The sequence below is a fragment of the Pocillopora damicornis genome, chromosome 4, assembly GCF_964200805.1.
Source record: "Pocillopora damicornis chromosome 4, jaPocDami1.2, whole genome shotgun sequence".
NCBI lineage: Eukaryota > Metazoa > Cnidaria > Anthozoa > Scleractinia > Pocilloporidae > Pocillopora > Pocillopora damicornis.
In genome coordinates, this window is record NC_142673.1 from 8,655,995 (window position 1) to 8,672,043 (window position 16,049).

The following is a 16,049-nucleotide window of genomic DNA, read 5'->3' on the forward strand; positions in this document are numbered from 1 at the left end:
AGGAGCAATTAACCTGCACTGACACTGTCTTGTTAAAATCTGATCGCTTAGTAGTTCCTGCTTCGCTGCAAGAACGAATTGTTGACATCGCCCATGAAGGTCACTTGGGCATAGTTAAAACTAAGGCCCTCCTGCGAGAGAAGGTGTGGTTCCCATGCATGGACAAGATGGTTGAAACAAAGGTCAAGGCCTGTTTACCGTGCCAAGTTGTAACCCCAGTGTACGCTAGAGGGCCTGTTCAAGTATCAGCTCTTCCTGACAGCCCTTTTGATGAAGTAAGCATCGACTTTGCGCATGTTGAGGGTGAAACCCTACTTCTACTGGTTGATGATTATTCAAGGTTCCCGTTCGTAGAACCAGTGTCCTCAACGTCCGCTAGTGCTGTCATACCTAAGTTAGATCAGCTATTTGCTACATTCGGAACTCCCAAGATTGTTAGATCATATAATGGTCCACCTTTTAACGGAGAAGAGTTTGCCAAGTTTGCTCATGCGCTTGGTTTCAAGCATCGCAAGGTAACCCCATTATGGCCTAGGGCCAACGGTGAGGTAGAGAGATTCGTGAAAACACTGAAGAAGTGTCTTAAAGCCGCTAAAGTGGAAGGAAGAAACTGGAGAAAGGAACTGCAAGCGATTCTGAGAAACTATCGAACCTCTCCTCATCAAACCACTGGTGTGGCCCCAGCAGTATTGTTACTGAAACGTCCTGTGCGTAACAAGCTACCACAGACCAACTACGTTGACCCTGTGTCGGAGATCGTACGCGAACGCGATTTCTTGCAGAAATCCTAGTTCAAGGCTCATGCTGACAGCAAGGTTTATGTGAAACCCAGCACTATCTCACCTAGTGAAACCGTACTAGTGAAGAGACCATTTACTGCGTCTAAAGGTGTAACTGTTTACGACCCTACCCCCTTGACTGTAGTGGATAAGAAAGGCAGCATGATCACAGCTCAAAACGAGAATCGCACAGTTACCAGAAATTCCTCTTTCTTTAAAACTCTGGACCAGTCAGTCATCAACTGTGATGATGATCCGTCTCATGACAGTGGTTTCAGCTCTCCAGCTGACATCAAACACCAACAAGAGCTGCCTGCTGCACGTACACGTGCTCATGCTTCTGACCCGTCTGCATCAAAACCTGTGAGTTCCCCTGGCGTGCAAGCTAATCCTACAAGTTCATTTAGCCCTATCCCAGAGCGCCAAGCTGGTGCATCTCACCCGGTTGGTCAACCACCATTGCGTAGATCTTCCAGGAAACGAATTCCCCACCAGATTCTTGATTTGTAAGCCTAGATTCTTATTGAACTGTGAACTCTACACTGTGTCAGTATAGTTTGATGTTAAAATGCTGTCGCCTGTACAAAAACGTTCGTTTTCGTTGGATTTTGATTCCAGTCAGTAGTCATAGTTTTAATGGACACTGATTAGTTGAAGTTTATTTTATTTTTTTCCATATCATTCTAGAGAGTTACCCACTAGGGAGAAAGAGATGAAATGTTCATGTAAACCGGAAGTTATCGATACCGGATGTTCGCTAGGAACTATGGGATATGTAGCAGAACGATCATGGCGTCCACCGATGTTGTAACACGTCTTCTTACAACTGTTCATTAAATCGTTGTCAATCGTTTGCATCTTGTTTTGAAATCCATTCAAAACATCACAAATATGATGATGCTAAGTTGTTATATAAGGAGAACAGTATGTAGAATATGATGATGCTAAGTTGTTATATAAGGAGAACAGTATGGAGAATATGATGATGCTAAGCTGTTATATAAGGAGAACAGTATGAAGAATATGATGATGCTAAGTTCTTATATAAGGAGAACAGTATAGAGAATATGATGATGGTAAGGTGTTATATAAGGAGAACAGTATAGAGAATATGATGATGCTAAGTTGTTATCTAAGGAGAACAGTATGGAGAATATGATGATCGTAAGTTGTTATATAAGGAAAACAGTATGTAGAATATGATGATGCTAAGTTGTTATATAAGGAAAACAGTATGTAGAATATGATGATGCTAAGTTGTTATATAAGGAGAACAGTATGTAGAATGTGATGATGCTAAGTTGTTATCTAAGGAGAACAGTATGTAGAATATGATGATGCTAAGTTGTTATATAAGGAGAACAGTATGTAGAATATGATGATGCTAAGTTTTTATATAAGGAGAACAGTATGGAGAATATGATGATGGTAAGTTGTTATATAAGGAAAACAGTATGTAGAATATGATGATGCTAAGTTGTTATATAAGGAAAACAGTATGTAGATTATGATGATGCTAAGTTGTTATATAAGGAAAACAGTATGTAGAATATGATGATGCTAAGTTGTTATATAAGGAGAACAGTATGTAGAATATGATGATGCTAAGTTGTTATCTAAGGAGAACAGTATGTAGAATATGATGATGCTAAGTTGTTATATAAGGAGAACAGTATGTAGAATATGATGATGCTAAGTTTTTATATAAGGAGAACAGTATGGAGAATATGATGATGGTAAGTTGTTATATAAGGAAAACAGTATGTAGAATATGATGATGCTAAGTTGTTATATAAGGAAAACAGTATGTAGAATATGATGATGCTACGTTGTTATATAAGGAGAACAGTATGGAAAATGTGATGATACTAAGTTGTTATATAAAGAGAACAGTATGTAGAATATGATGATGGTAAGGTGTTATAACAACTTAGCATCATCATATTCTACATACTGTTCTCCTTATATAACAACTTAGCATCATCATATTCTACATACTGTTCTCCTTATATAACAACTTACCATCATCATATTCTCCATACTGTTCTCCTTATATAACAACTTAGCATCATCATATTCTACATACTGTTCTCCTTATATAACAACTTAGCATCATCATATTCTACATACTGTTCTCCTTATATAACACCTTATAACACCTTGGCATCATCATATTCTCCATACTGTTCTCCTTATATAACAACTTAGCATCATCATATTCTCCATACTGTTCTCCTTATTTAACAACTTATGTTAGATTCAAGTGTAACATTTTTTTTTGATTATTCGTTCTTGCCTAATTTGTTTTTCCTTTGCGTACGCAAATTAGTTTATACTTCCTTTCGTTCATTTGTTTAGTCTTCTTTTTTGGCGTTAATTTAGGTGTTTATCTCTTTCTGTCAGTTTTCGTGCCCTCGTTAGCGTTTCCGTGCTGTTTCATCTTCATTATCGCCTTTCTATAGTTTTATTTTCCGCATTTTCTAGCGTATTTGAATATCGTAGTTTGTCAGTACAGTTGGTGAGTTCAGTTTGGTCCGCGCTTAGCGCAGTTCTGTTTAGTTTGTTTCTAGCCTCTTCGCGTTATTCGCAGTCCTCTTTACAGAAGTTTTCTCTGGCCAAAACAATGTAAGTGTATTTCACAGTCCTCGTTTTGCAGTTTTGTTATTTCTTTACTAATTTACCTTAGTCGCAACTTGTAACCTTTTTGCTTTTTTTTTCGTTTTAGTTTCAACCCACACTCTTAGTATCAAGCACGTTCGGCTCCAATAAATCTTTTTCTTTTTATTTGGTGTGTGGTGTTATTATTCAAGGCCAGGAGTCTTGCAGGTTTATGGCAGTTTCAACTTAGCATCATCATATTCTACATACTGTTCTCCTTATATTATATAAGGAGAACAGTATGGAGAATATGATGATACTAAGTTGTTATATAAGGAGAACAGTATGTAGAATATGATGATGCTAAGTTGATATATAAGGAGAACAGTATGTAGAATATGATGATGGTAAGGTGTTATATAAGGAGAACAGTATGGAGAATATGATGATGGTAAGTTGTTATATAAGGGTTGAGTGAATCGCCTCTTTTACTCTCCGTGCGTAACTATGAAGATCACCATCACGGCTTGACTTCCATTTTTTCATTATTTATATATTTCTTTTTCAAAATAGATTTTTTTACTTCTTTTCAGGTTTTGTTAAGATGTCGTGCTGTGGAGAACCAATATTATGTCATAGCTGCTGCACAAACAGGACAGCATAAAGCTAAACGACGGTCTTACGGTCTGGTATGTATATATTACATATGGTATCTAAAGTGTTGTGACGGTCACACAGTCACGCTATGATGTGTAACTTGTGACGATGGTTATACGATCACGCTATAGTATGTGTAAACGTGTAAGAACGGTGACACGTCACGTCATGGTATATACTGTGTTGCGACAATCATATGGTCACGCCACAGGATAAAATGTGACGATAGTTATACGATCACGCTATAGTATGTGTAAACGTGTAAGAACGGTGACACGTCACGTCATGGTATATACTGTGTTGCGACAATCTTATGGTCACGCCACGGGATAAAATGTGACGATGGTTATACGGTCACGCCATAGTATGTATTAAACGTGCAAGAACGGTTTTACGGTCATGCCATCGTGTGTAACGTGCATAGACGGTCTTACAATCCCGTATGCAACATGTAACAGTGAATGTGTTTTTGCTTAGCTGTATAAAGAGCTTTTTGATTCAATGTCGTTGAACCAATAGCTAATTAGAGCCAACAGGAACTTAGAGTAGAAAGATATCAATTAAAAAACTTCGATAGATTATTATTCAGTTATTGATAATAACTTAATAATAAGTTAATTGGTAATATAATTACTGAACAAAAGTCATTTCTTAGCAGGCCTCGTGTACTGAGTATTGTTCTTGTTCATGTCACTGCAGGTTGTAGATCCTTGGGGCTGTGTTATTGCTCAGTGTCATGAAGGAAATGACGTGTGTGTAGCAGAAATTGACCTTGGATACTTAAACAAGGTTCGGCAACAGATGCCGTTGATGGATCATCGGAGAACTGATATCTATGGAAGCCTTAATTCGGGACCGAAGCTTTGAGTATGTCTTAACTAAAATGCCCTCGACACGAAAAAGAATTGTTATCGTTCTCATTTCAATTCCAGCTGACTTAGTGTGTAGAATAGAAAAGAACTGCTAATAGCGCGAATATTCCCTACAACAAACTGATTTAGCCAAGTTCACTAAATAATTATGCGCTTCAATCTTTGACGCCAGTCACTTTCTCTCTCAATCTAGCTCTCCTGAAGCAAGATACTTTGGTTTTATCAACTGTGTTGATAACGTAAATTAGCCACCTTAGAGAGTTTATAAAGCTGATGTTTCGAGGGGTAGCTTTCCTACCGACACAGTACCACAGTTTCTTTAAAAACTTACCCCCTTTTCGCCTGAAGCAACTCGACTTGATCAGAATGTGGTGGCAGATTGTTAAATCAAAGTTTTCCTTATGAAATATTTTAGCTAGAGGAAAACTTCAAATAACAATAAAGTAAAAGGTGAATCTTCTCCATATATGAGTAAGCTATAACAATAGCAGGACATCGAAATTAAGCCGACAAGACCGAACGTAAGGGGAGGAGTTGACCGCTTCCACTAACACCTGCTACGCTAGTTGATATTACTTTCAAAATTAGCCATTCTTCAATTGAAGAAATAGAGCAGTTCTTAAATGAGTATCGAAAGTGATCCTGGTAGCTTAGGTTTTTCATTTACTTCGCTCTAAGATTGTTCTAGAAAAATCACGGTACTTCCTCAACCAATCGACTGCAAAACTAAAACCAATCACGACTTGTTCCCCCCCACATTTTCCCGCACTTCAAGCAGGTTTTCTCGTTTGACTTTGAGTTCTTATTGGTTCATGAAGATGCTAACCTTGGTTCTGATTTGTAGTTGTTATAACTTTGGTGTTGGATTTTCGGTGATTCTCAGTCGAAAACTGTTCGGTCCTAACAAGATGATTCGCTATGATTTGATACTTTCTTCTTCTTGGATTATTTCTCGCTTGTGAGAAAAACTGTCTGACCAACAAGAATTCGTGCAATTAATTACGAATAATTTTTATTTGAAAATTTCGCTTGGAGTAAATGTCAGTATCTGTTAAACAAACAGGAATCAGCAATAAAACATTTAAGATAATATAAACTTGTTATTTGATTAGAATAGTCCCACTAATTTTTTCTAAGACAAATATTCGTCGAATCATTGAAAAAACAGGTATCAACAATAGAACATTTAAGATAAAATAAACTCTCCTTTGACTAGGATAGTCTCAAGAACTTTTCTGAGACAAATGTTCGTCGAATCGCTAAAAAATTTAGCCCTTGAAAAAAAAACTGATCATTGAGGCAATCAATTTCAAATAAAAAGTATGAGCATTACAATGTGTTAAAGCAAGAGACATGAGGAGCACTATATTGACCTTACTGGGGTTTTAGAACTTATTTCCTTGCAGAAAGAACTGTCAAAACATTTCATAACTATGTCCTACTCTAAGAAAATGCCTCTTCATTATATATATAGGGCAACAGACAGTTTCCGACTGGCAAGAATTTTCAGGTGATTTCAACCTTCAGGAATACTTTTTGTGTTATAGACTTTACATGTAATGGAGGGCTTCCTAGAAAAAAGTCTTAAAATTTGCCTCGTTTGAGTAACTAATCACTTGCGGAAAAGAATCTTAAACTTTGTTTGGCTTGACTGAATTATCGCGCTCAAAAAATACTTGCGTAACCTTTGCTTGTTTTGACTAATGAGTTAATGTTTCTCCAACAGAAAGGCTTCTGAAATTGTTAGCCCTTTAAACCCTAAGAGTGACTAACATCTTATTTCTCCTTACAATATCACCACTGAATTACTCATTGAGGTCATGAGAATAAAGGAAATGATCACCAACTAAAGAAATTCTTGATTATTTAGACGAATTCTCCTTGTCAGCACCCTAGGAAATGTCTAGAGAACAGTATGGAGAATATGAATACTGTTGTTAGGGTGTAAAGGGTTAACAGCTCAACCGCTGGTTCATAAACACTGAATTATGAACTGTCTTCATGTTCCAGATTATTACACATAGATAGCTAATAAGCGCTCTCAGAAAAGGTTTTCTGTCGTTCACAGATTGCGTTTTTTTCCTTCAGGAAGGCAATTGACCGTTGCAAAGTTTACTTGATCCATTTAAAAGGATTCGCTTCTCTCATGGCTGTTTGGATGTTTTAGACCCGGACCAATTTTCAAAATCAAATGTCACGTTATCGCCAATAAGCATGAAGGGAGCCCACTGAGAAACTTTTTCGAAGCCGTTCTTTCTCAACCATTTCCTGGCCTCGTGAAGGGATTCACTTGCACTTTTACCGCGGAACAAGTTTTGGTAGAAACATCTCATGAATTCCTCCGTGGCTGTGTCTTCTATGGCCCACCGTGCCGCTAACACTGAACGAGCACCAGATCCTAAGAACGCTCGAGCGATTCCAATAATTCCCTCGGCTTTAATCTGCCCACGAGCACTGTGACAACAGCTGAGTACCACCATTTTAGCTCGCAGCCGAACTTTTGAAATGTCCGCCATCGTCAAAAGGAAGTTTTCGTCTTGTGGAATGAAATTGGTGGGGCAATTAGGAGAGAGAGCAATCTCTCCTCTTTCGCGATCACCATGGGCAGCAAAGTGAATCAGACTTACCGAATTTATTGCATCAAGAACTGCCTCCTTTGTTGCACGGTCTCCAGTCAAAGGTGTCACTCCAAGAAGTCGTCCAATCATTTCTGCTTCCTTTCGTGCGCATGGCAATGATTTTAGGATCGTGCGTTTTCCTTTCAAAAGCACCTCGCCAACCTCAGGATCACCCACTATCAGTGCTCCTCTCTGACTGTGATAGTCTGGGGAACTGTCCTGAATCAGCTTTAGAGTCGTCAGAGAGGGAACGACGCGGATCCTGAAAGTGTCCACTAAATAGAGTCCTCCTTCATCACTAATGGCAGCAAATGGGACTTGGTACATACAGGATTCAGGGACAATTAAAATCTCGGGCTCTTTCAGTAAATCGGCCACGGGAGCGATGATTAACTCGTAACACGACTGAAGATTCGTTTTGAAATCTTTTGGATCATAGTCACGCATGGGCTTGTGAGGTGGCATCGATTCTGTGTCATCTAATGATCGATCTTCGCAATTCTGTTGAGATAAAATGCCAAGGCTGCGGAAGCTCTCTTTGAAAAACTCGTCCAAATCAGGAACTAATTGGGTCACCACGCGTTTCTCCAGACTCACTTTCTTTCGTGAGAAATGAATGGCTCCTGATGCTTCGAGAATCCAGTACCGTGCATATTCTTTTTCAACTGAAATATAAAGACATGTACAGTCCGTTTCTTTTGGGATGATATTTTGAATGCCATGCCATGACTGTGGATTTCCTGAGATCAGCTCTTGAACAGAGTACTTGGCTGCCATGAAGTCGGCGAGGCCTCTTGCCCGTCTCAGCTCCTCAACATAAAGAGCATCTCTTGGCTCGCCGGTAGAAGAAAGCAAGTAGCTGAGCAACTTGTATGGGAAATTGCCGTGCTCCTCTAAAAGAGAAGTCTTAAACTGATCGTCATCTTTAAGGAAACCTCGCAACGTGTCGAATTTTCCAATACACTGAAAAAGATATGACATGGCCTCTTTGAGATTAAATTGTGATAGCTTCAACAGCGTTAGTTGACGAAGGCAACGAAATTCGTTCAAGTTGTGTCCAATATTCTTGCTTATTAATAAGGCCCTATTGATGTATTTTTCGGCCACGTTATATATGTCAAGCGAGTGGAAACATGCCCCCAAATTTTTGTATGCGACTACTTCTCCATCTCTGTCGCCAATTTCCTTACAGATTGCAAGGGCTTTCTCGTGATTTTCTTGAGCCTTTTCATAATTCTGAAGATGACAAGAAATTATCCCCAGATGACCGTAAACTGCTGCTTCTCCACGTTTATCGCCAATTTCCTTTGCTATTGCCAGTGATTGCTGTAGATATTTATCTGCTTTAGGGTATTTTCTGAGTGACAGAAACGAAGCTCCCAAGTTTCCATAACACCTTGCTTCTCCACTTCTGTCGCAAAGTTTCTTTTGAATCCGTAGTGCTATCTCCAAATATTCTTGAGCCTTGTCACATTCACCTAGTAACGAAAACAGGGTCCCGATGTTTCCGTAATCCCTTGCCTCCCCTTTTTTGTCACCAATATCCAGTCTGATAGAAAGTGCTTTCTGGTAATATTCTTGTGCCTTGTTATAATAACCAAGCGATTGAAACACTGTTCCTAGATTTCCGTAATCCGCTGCTTCTCCTTTTCTGTCACCAATTTCTAGTCTGATGGCAAGTGCTTTCTCGTGATATTCTTGTGCCTGGGCGTAATTACCAATCGATTTAAACACTGTTCCTAGATTTCCGTAATCCGTTGCTTCTCCTTTTCTGTCACCAATTTCCAGTCTGATAGCAAGTGCTTTCTCGTGATATTCTTGCGCCTGGGCATAATTACCAATCGATTGGAACACTGTTCCTAGATTTCCGTAGTCCGTTGCTTCTCCTTTTCTGTCACCAATTTCCAGTCTGATAGCAAGTGCTCTCTCGCAATATTCTTGTGCCTTGTTATAATTATCAAGCGATTGAAACACTGTTCCTAGATTCCCGTAAACTGTTGCTTCTCCTTTTCTGTCACCAATTTCCAATGTGATAGCAAGTGCTTTGTTGTAATACTCTTGTGCCTTGTTATAATTATCAAGCGATTGAAACACTGTTCCTAGATTTCCGTTGTCCGTTGCTTCTCCCTTTCTGTCACCAATTTCCATTCTTATGGCCAGTGCTTTCTCGTAATATTCTTGTGCCTTAGCATAATTACCAAGCGATTGAAACACTGTTCCTAGGTTTCCATAATCCGCTGCTTCTCCTTTTCTGTCACCAATTTCCAATGTGATGGCAAGTGCTTTGTTGTAATACTCTTGTGCCTTGTTATAATTATCAAGCGATTGAAACACTGTTCCTAGTTGTCCGTGAATCGTTGCTTCTCCTTTTCTGTCACCAATTTCCAATGCGATAGAAAGTGCTTTCTTGTAACATTCTTGTGCCTTGTTATAATTACCAAGCGATTGAAACACTGTTCCTAGGTTTCCGTAATCTGTTGCTTCTCCTTTTCTGTCACCAATTTCCAGTCTGATAGCAAGTGCTCTCTCGTAATATTCTTGTGCTTGGGCACAATTACCAAGCAATTGGAACACTGTTCCTAGGTTTCCATAAGCCTCTGCCTCTCCTTTTCGGTCACCAATTTTCAGATTGATAGCCAGTGCTTTCTCGTGATATTCTTGCGCCTCGTCATAATTACCAATCGATTGGAACACGGTTCCTAGGTTTCCGGAAACCACTGCTTCTCCTTTTCTGTCACCAATTTCCAGTTTGATGACCAGTGCTTTCTTGTAATATTCTTGTGCCTTGTCATAATTACCAAGCGATTGGAAGACTGCACCTAGGTTTCCGTAATCCGCTGATTCTCCTCTTCTATCACCAATTTCCATTGTGATGGCAAGTGCTTTCTCGTGATATTCTTGCGCCTGGTCATAATAACCAAGCGATTGAAAAACTCTACCTGAATTTCCGTAATTCACTGCTTCTCCTTTTCTATCACCAATCTCCAGTGTGATGGCAAGTGCTTTCTCGTGATATTCTTGCGCCTGGGCATAATTACCTAACGATTGAAATACTGTTCCTAAATTTCCGTAATTCACTGCTTCTCCTTCTCTGTCACTAATTTCCAGACTGATGGCCAGTGCTTTCTCATAATATTCTTGTGCCTCGTCATTATTTCCAAGCACTCGGAACACTGTTCCTAGGTTTCCGTAATCCGCTGATTGTCCTTTTCTGTCACCAATTTGCAGTCTTATAGCAAGTGCTTTCTTGTGATAATCTTGCGCCTGGGCATAATTACTAAGAGATTGAAACACTGTTCCTAAATTTCCGTAATTCCCTGCTTCTCCTTTTCTGTCACCAATCTCCAGTGTGATGGCAAGTGCTTTCTCGTGATATTCTTGCGCCTGGGCATAATTACCTAGCGATTGACACACTGTTCCTAAATTTCCGTAGACCGCTGCTTCTCCTTTTCTGTCACCAATTTCCAGTATGATAGCAAGTGCTCTCTCGTGATATTCTTGTGACTTGCTATAATTACCAAGCGATTGAAACAATGTTCCTAGGTTTCCGTAATCCGCTGCTTCTCCTTTTCTGTCACCAATTTCTAGACTGATGGCCAGTGCTTTCTCGTAATATTCTTGTGCCTCGTCATAATTTCCAATCGATTGAAAGAATGCTCCTAGGTTTCCGTAATCTGACGCTTCTCCTTCTCTGTCACCAATTTCCTTTCTGATGGTAATTGCTTTCTCGTGATATTCTTGCGCCTGGGCAGAATTACCAAGCATTCGGAACACGCTTCCTAAATTTCGGTAAACCGCTGCTTCTTCTTTTCTGTCACCAATCTTCAGTGTGATGGCAAGTGCTTTCTCGTGAAATTCTTGCGCCTGGGCATAATTACCAAGCGATTGAAAAACTGTTCCTAAATTTCTGTAGACCGCTGCTTCTCCTTTTCTGTCACCAATTTCTAGACTGATGGCCAGAGCTTTCTCGTAATATTCTTGTGCCTCGTCATAATTTCCAATCGATTGAAACATGGTTCCAAGGGTTCCGCAATCCGCTGCTTCTCCTTTTCTGTCACCAATTTCCTTTCTGATGGCCAGTGCTTTCTCCTGATATTCTTGCGCCTGGGCAGAATTACCAAGCATTCGGAACACGCTTCCTAAATTTCGGTAAACCGCTGCTTCTCCTTTTCTGTCACCAATTTCCATTGTGATGACCAGTGCTTTCTTGTAATATTGATGTGCCTCGTCATAATTGCCAAGCGATTGAAACACTGTTCCTAGGTTTCCGTAATTCGCTGCTTCACCTTTTCTGTCACCAATTTCCAATGTGATAGCAAGTGCTCTCTTGTAATATTTTTTCGCCTGGTCATAATTATTAATCGATTGGAACACTGTTCCTAGGTCTTCGTAATCCGCTGCTTCTCCTTCTCTGTCACCAATTTCCATTCTAATGGCCAATGCTTTCTTGTAATATTCTTGTGCCTTGTTATGTTCACCTAGTAACGTAAACAGGTTCCCGATGTCTCCGTAAACGTTTGCTTCTTCTTTCATGTCACCAATTTCCAATGCGATAGCAAGTGCTTTGTTGTAATATTCTTGTGCCTTGTTATAATTATCAAGCGATTTGAAGAATGCTCCTAGGTTTCTGTAAGTCGTTGCTTCTCCTTTTCTGTCACCAATTTCCAATTTGATAGCAAGTGCTTTCTTGCAATATTCTTGTGCCTTGTTATAATTACCAAGCGATTGAAACACTGTTCCTAGGTTTCCGTAAGTCGTTGCTTCTCCTTTTCTGTCACTAATTTCCAATGTAATGGCAAGTGCTTTCTTGTAATATTCTTGTGCCTTGTTATAATTACCAAGCGATTGAAACACTGTTCCTAGGTCTCCGTAAACCGTTGCTTCTCCTTTTCTGTCACCAATTTCCAATGTGATAGCAAGTGCTTTCTCGTAATATTCTTGTGCCTTGTTATAATTACCAAGCGATTGAAACACTTTTCCATGGTTTCCGTAAACCGTTGCTTCTCCTTTTCTGTAACCAATTTCCAATGTGAAAGCAAGTGCTTTCTTGTAATATTCTTGTGCCTTGTTATAATTACCAAGCGTTTGAAACACGGTTCCTAGGTTTCCGTAAGCCGCTGCTTCTCCTTTTCTGTCACCAATTTCCAATGTGATAGCAAGTGCTTTCTCGTAATGTTCTTGTGCCTTGTTATAATTACCAAGCGTTTGAAACACGGTTCCCAGGTTTCCGTAAGCCGCTGCTTCTCCTTTTCTGTCACCAATTTCCAATGTGATAGCAAGTGCTTTCTCGTAATATTCTTGTGCCTTGTTATAATTACCAAGCGTTTGAAACACGGTTCCTAGGCTTCCGTAAGCCGCTTCTTCTCCTTCTCTGTCACCAATTTCCAATGTGATAGCAAGTGCTTTCTCGTAATGTTCTTGTGCCTTGTTATAATTACCAAGTGATTGTAACGCTATTCCTAGGTCTCCGTGAACCATTGCTTCTCCTTCTCTGTCACCAATTTCCAATGTGATAGCAAGTGCTTTCTCGTAATGTTCTTGTGCCTTGTTATAATTACCAAGCGTTTGAAACACGGTTCCTAGGTTTCCGTAAGCCGCTGCTTCTCCTTCTCTGTCACCAATTTCCAATGTGATAGCAAGTGCTTTCTCGTAATGTTCTTGTGCCTTGTTATAATTACCAAGCGATTGTAACGCTATTCCTAGGTCTCCGTGAACCGTTGCTTCTCCTTCTCTGTCACCAATTTCCAATGTGATAGCAAGTGCTTTCTCGTAATATTCTTGTGCCTTGTTATAATTACCAAGCGATTGAAACACTGTTCCAAGGTTTCTGTAAACCATTGCTTCTCCTTCTCTGTCACCAATTTCCGATGTGATGGCAAGTGCTTTCTTGTAATATTTTTGTGCCTGGTCATGGTTACCAAGTTTTTTTGACAGTCCTCCTAGTTCTCTGTAATCCACTGCTTCTCCGACTCTGTCACCAATTTCCTTTCTAATCGCAAGGGCCTTCTCCAGATACTTTTTACATTTGTCATATTCTTCAAAGGAATAAAGTAATGTTGCTAAGTTTTTGTAACAAATTGCTTTTCCTTGTTTGTCGCCATTCGTTTCCATGATTTTTATTGCTCCCTTATAAAATTCTCTGGCCTCCACAAACTTCTTTTGAAATTGAAGTGTATTTGCCAGTAATAAATTAAACCTACCCTGTGGGAAGGTGTCATCAGAGTCCTGGTGCAGGATAAGGAGTTTCCTGAAGTATTTCTCTCTTGCTTTGGCCATTATGGTGTAGATACTCTTAACGAGAATTGAGTCGGTAATTGGACCATCCTTATCAAGCGCTTGACTGTTTAGTAAAATCAAACATTCCTCACACAACTCTATGGCTGGTAAAAAACAACCAGTGTTTAGAAGGAAATTGGCGATCGTCATACCTATCAGGACCACTTGTACTGTGTTTAAAACTCCTTCTATGTTGTCCATTGTGGTCTTCTTTGCTGTAAGTTTGAAAGAAGTGAAGGAAACATTATACATAAAAAGCGAGTAATTAAAAAAAAATTACAGCGTGCAAAAATGCTGCTGACGGCTTAGCTCGTCAGTAGTTCTTCCTTACACGTAAATGATAAGAGGCTGTGAAGGAAATGCTTTTAAATGAATACTCTTTGAGTTCTCATTGGCTCTTAAAGGGTATTTTTCTTTCTTCTGATTGGCTGTTAGGATCACTTAGGTTTTGATTTAACAACACTCAATCGAAAAGTGCTCTTATCACTCAACTTTCTTAGTTTCTCATTAATTCTGGAAAGGAAATTCCAGATGATTCGTAACAAACATGTTTTCCTATATTTTCCAATTAACTGCTCCATTCATTACAAACAGTTGCAAAGAAAAGTCATGTTATGGATATTAAAATGAAAGTACCTCAAGTATCCGTGGCTTCAAAGTAGTATTCCAACTGTTTCCAAGTGAGACCCTCCAGAGACCATGAAAAAGGAACAGGAATCCTACAAGACGTCACCAAAGAGACTTCTGCTGCGAGGCTTTCAATCTACGTCAGCAATAGGATTTATGTTAGACAATTATTTAAAACAAGACATTCTATGAACAATTTTGAAGTGCTTAAGATATATCATTACAGTCAACTCCCAAAGTACACTCCAGCAGTTTATCAGATATCAAATGCAAGATTTCTTCAGAATCTCCTGTTACTGATGCTACTTTAGTAACTAAGCGATGTGAGTACTGTTCCCAGGTTTCTCTAATCCACTGCTTCTTTCCGTTTATCACCAATTTTCATTCTAATGACACGAGCTGTCCATCCATATCATTTAAGTTTTTACTCGTGGACGCGTAAAATTCGCGCTCGCTGAAACTTAGTAACCCAACTTTTGTTACTTTGTAATTCACTCCAGATCAACAGAGCTTGACTCCTTTCAAGTTTGAAATGTAAATAGTCTCTAAGAAAGTGCCAACCCATCACAGTGTGACCTTCATAGCTAATGTGACATTCATTCATACTTAACACTAAAAATCAACCCCTGTACGATTGAAAATACTTTCTTCCTTTTTTTTTTTTCTTCCTCCGATTTCTCTGTTCATTTGTTTGTTAGCATTGTTTTGAATTAATTTGGTAGTGAGTTGGCTGATTTTGGAATTTCACTGAAAAAAGGCACAGAATTTCATTTTTTATGTAATCACTTGTTTAGTAATTCATTTTAGATAAAAAAAAACATGACTCGCTTCAGTTATATTTGAAATGGTAACAGACTCTATCATAGCACCAGACCTTTATAGCGAATGTGAAATTCATTCAGTTTCTCCAATTTCTCCATTTATTTATTAATATTGGTTTTTTCAATTATTTGTTTTTCAGTGTCAAAAATTTCTATTGCATTGACTGATTGTATAGGTTTACTTTAAAGAAACACAGAGAGTTTTCCGTTATTTTTTATTTATTTTTTCATTCATACAAAAGAATTATTTGTAGTCCTCAAACTTTTAGGGCCGACTATTTAGACAGAGGTTAGCCTTTGTTTAACAAAACCGCGTCATAAACAACCTCGATTTAGCTGGACCTTTTATCCAAACATTTATTTTTGTGAAAATTGTCTAGAGGTCTGAAACCTAACAGATTAAGGCTGGAGACCTACTGGTTGCATAAGACCGTGGTTTGGGTGAGACCTCGTGTAAATAACCGGCCCGTGGGGTTTAATTTGGCGATCGTTTGTGGTCCAAGAAATTTCGAAAGCTTCAATAGTAGACCTTGGAAAAGCTCTCTAACTGTAGTGCTCTCTTTTCTTATAGCCTGGATCAGAATGGCAGACAGGTGGTAAACGAAAGAGACATTTTTTTAGCTTTTGGTTTTTTTGTTTTGCTTTGTTTTTTTCAACGAGTAATCCTGAAATCGTTGATTAGAAACCCAAACTCGGAACCAGTCTCATCCAAGAGAGAGACCCTGGCTGTTCGTTCCGCTCAGTAGGGTGTTCATTACATTGTCACATGAGTCATGCGAGGTAGAGACCTTTTGGAAAATG

At 39.1% G+C, this 16,049-nt stretch overlaps 2 protein-coding genes across 2 annotated transcripts in view; one reads left to right on the forward strand and one right to left on the reverse strand.

Moving 5' to 3' along the window:
- The window catches only part of LOC149046708 (deaminated glutathione amidase-like), a 35,236-nt gene extending 29,867 nt beyond the window's left edge, over positions 1 to 5,369 (forward strand). Inside the window, exon 3 of the mRNA XM_089202639.1 lies at positions 4,734 to 5,369. Coding sequence (XP_089058765.1) covers positions 4,734 to 4,901 — 168 coding nt within the window. The 3' untranslated portion in view covers positions 4,902 to 5,369. The remainder of the gene's footprint in view (positions 1 to 4,733) is intronic.
- Positions 5,370 to 5,920: 551 nt separating this feature from the next.
- Positions 5,921 to 14,001, reverse strand: LOC113669079 (uncharacterized). Its single transcript, XM_089202640.1, has 2 exons — positions 13,457 to 14,001; positions 5,921 to 12,415 (listed from the first exon to the last, which is right to left on the reverse strand). The coding sequence occupies exons 1-2, from the start codon at positions 13,999 to 14,001 to the stop codon at positions 7,051 to 7,053; spliced, it is 5,910 nt and encodes a 1,969-aa protein (XP_089058766.1). The 3' UTR covers positions 5,921 to 7,050.
- Positions 14,002 to 16,049: the final 2,048 nt, after the last annotated feature.

Coding starts and splice junctions, on each gene's coding strand:
- LOC113669079 (XM_089202640.1), bottom strand. CDS start 14,001: ATGGACAACATAGAAGGAGTTTTAAACACAGTACAAGTGGTCCTGATA. Junction 12,416..13,456: donor TACAGAGAACTAGGAGGACT/GTCAAAAAAACT, acceptor AATTGGTGACAG/AAAAGGAGAAGCAACGGTTT.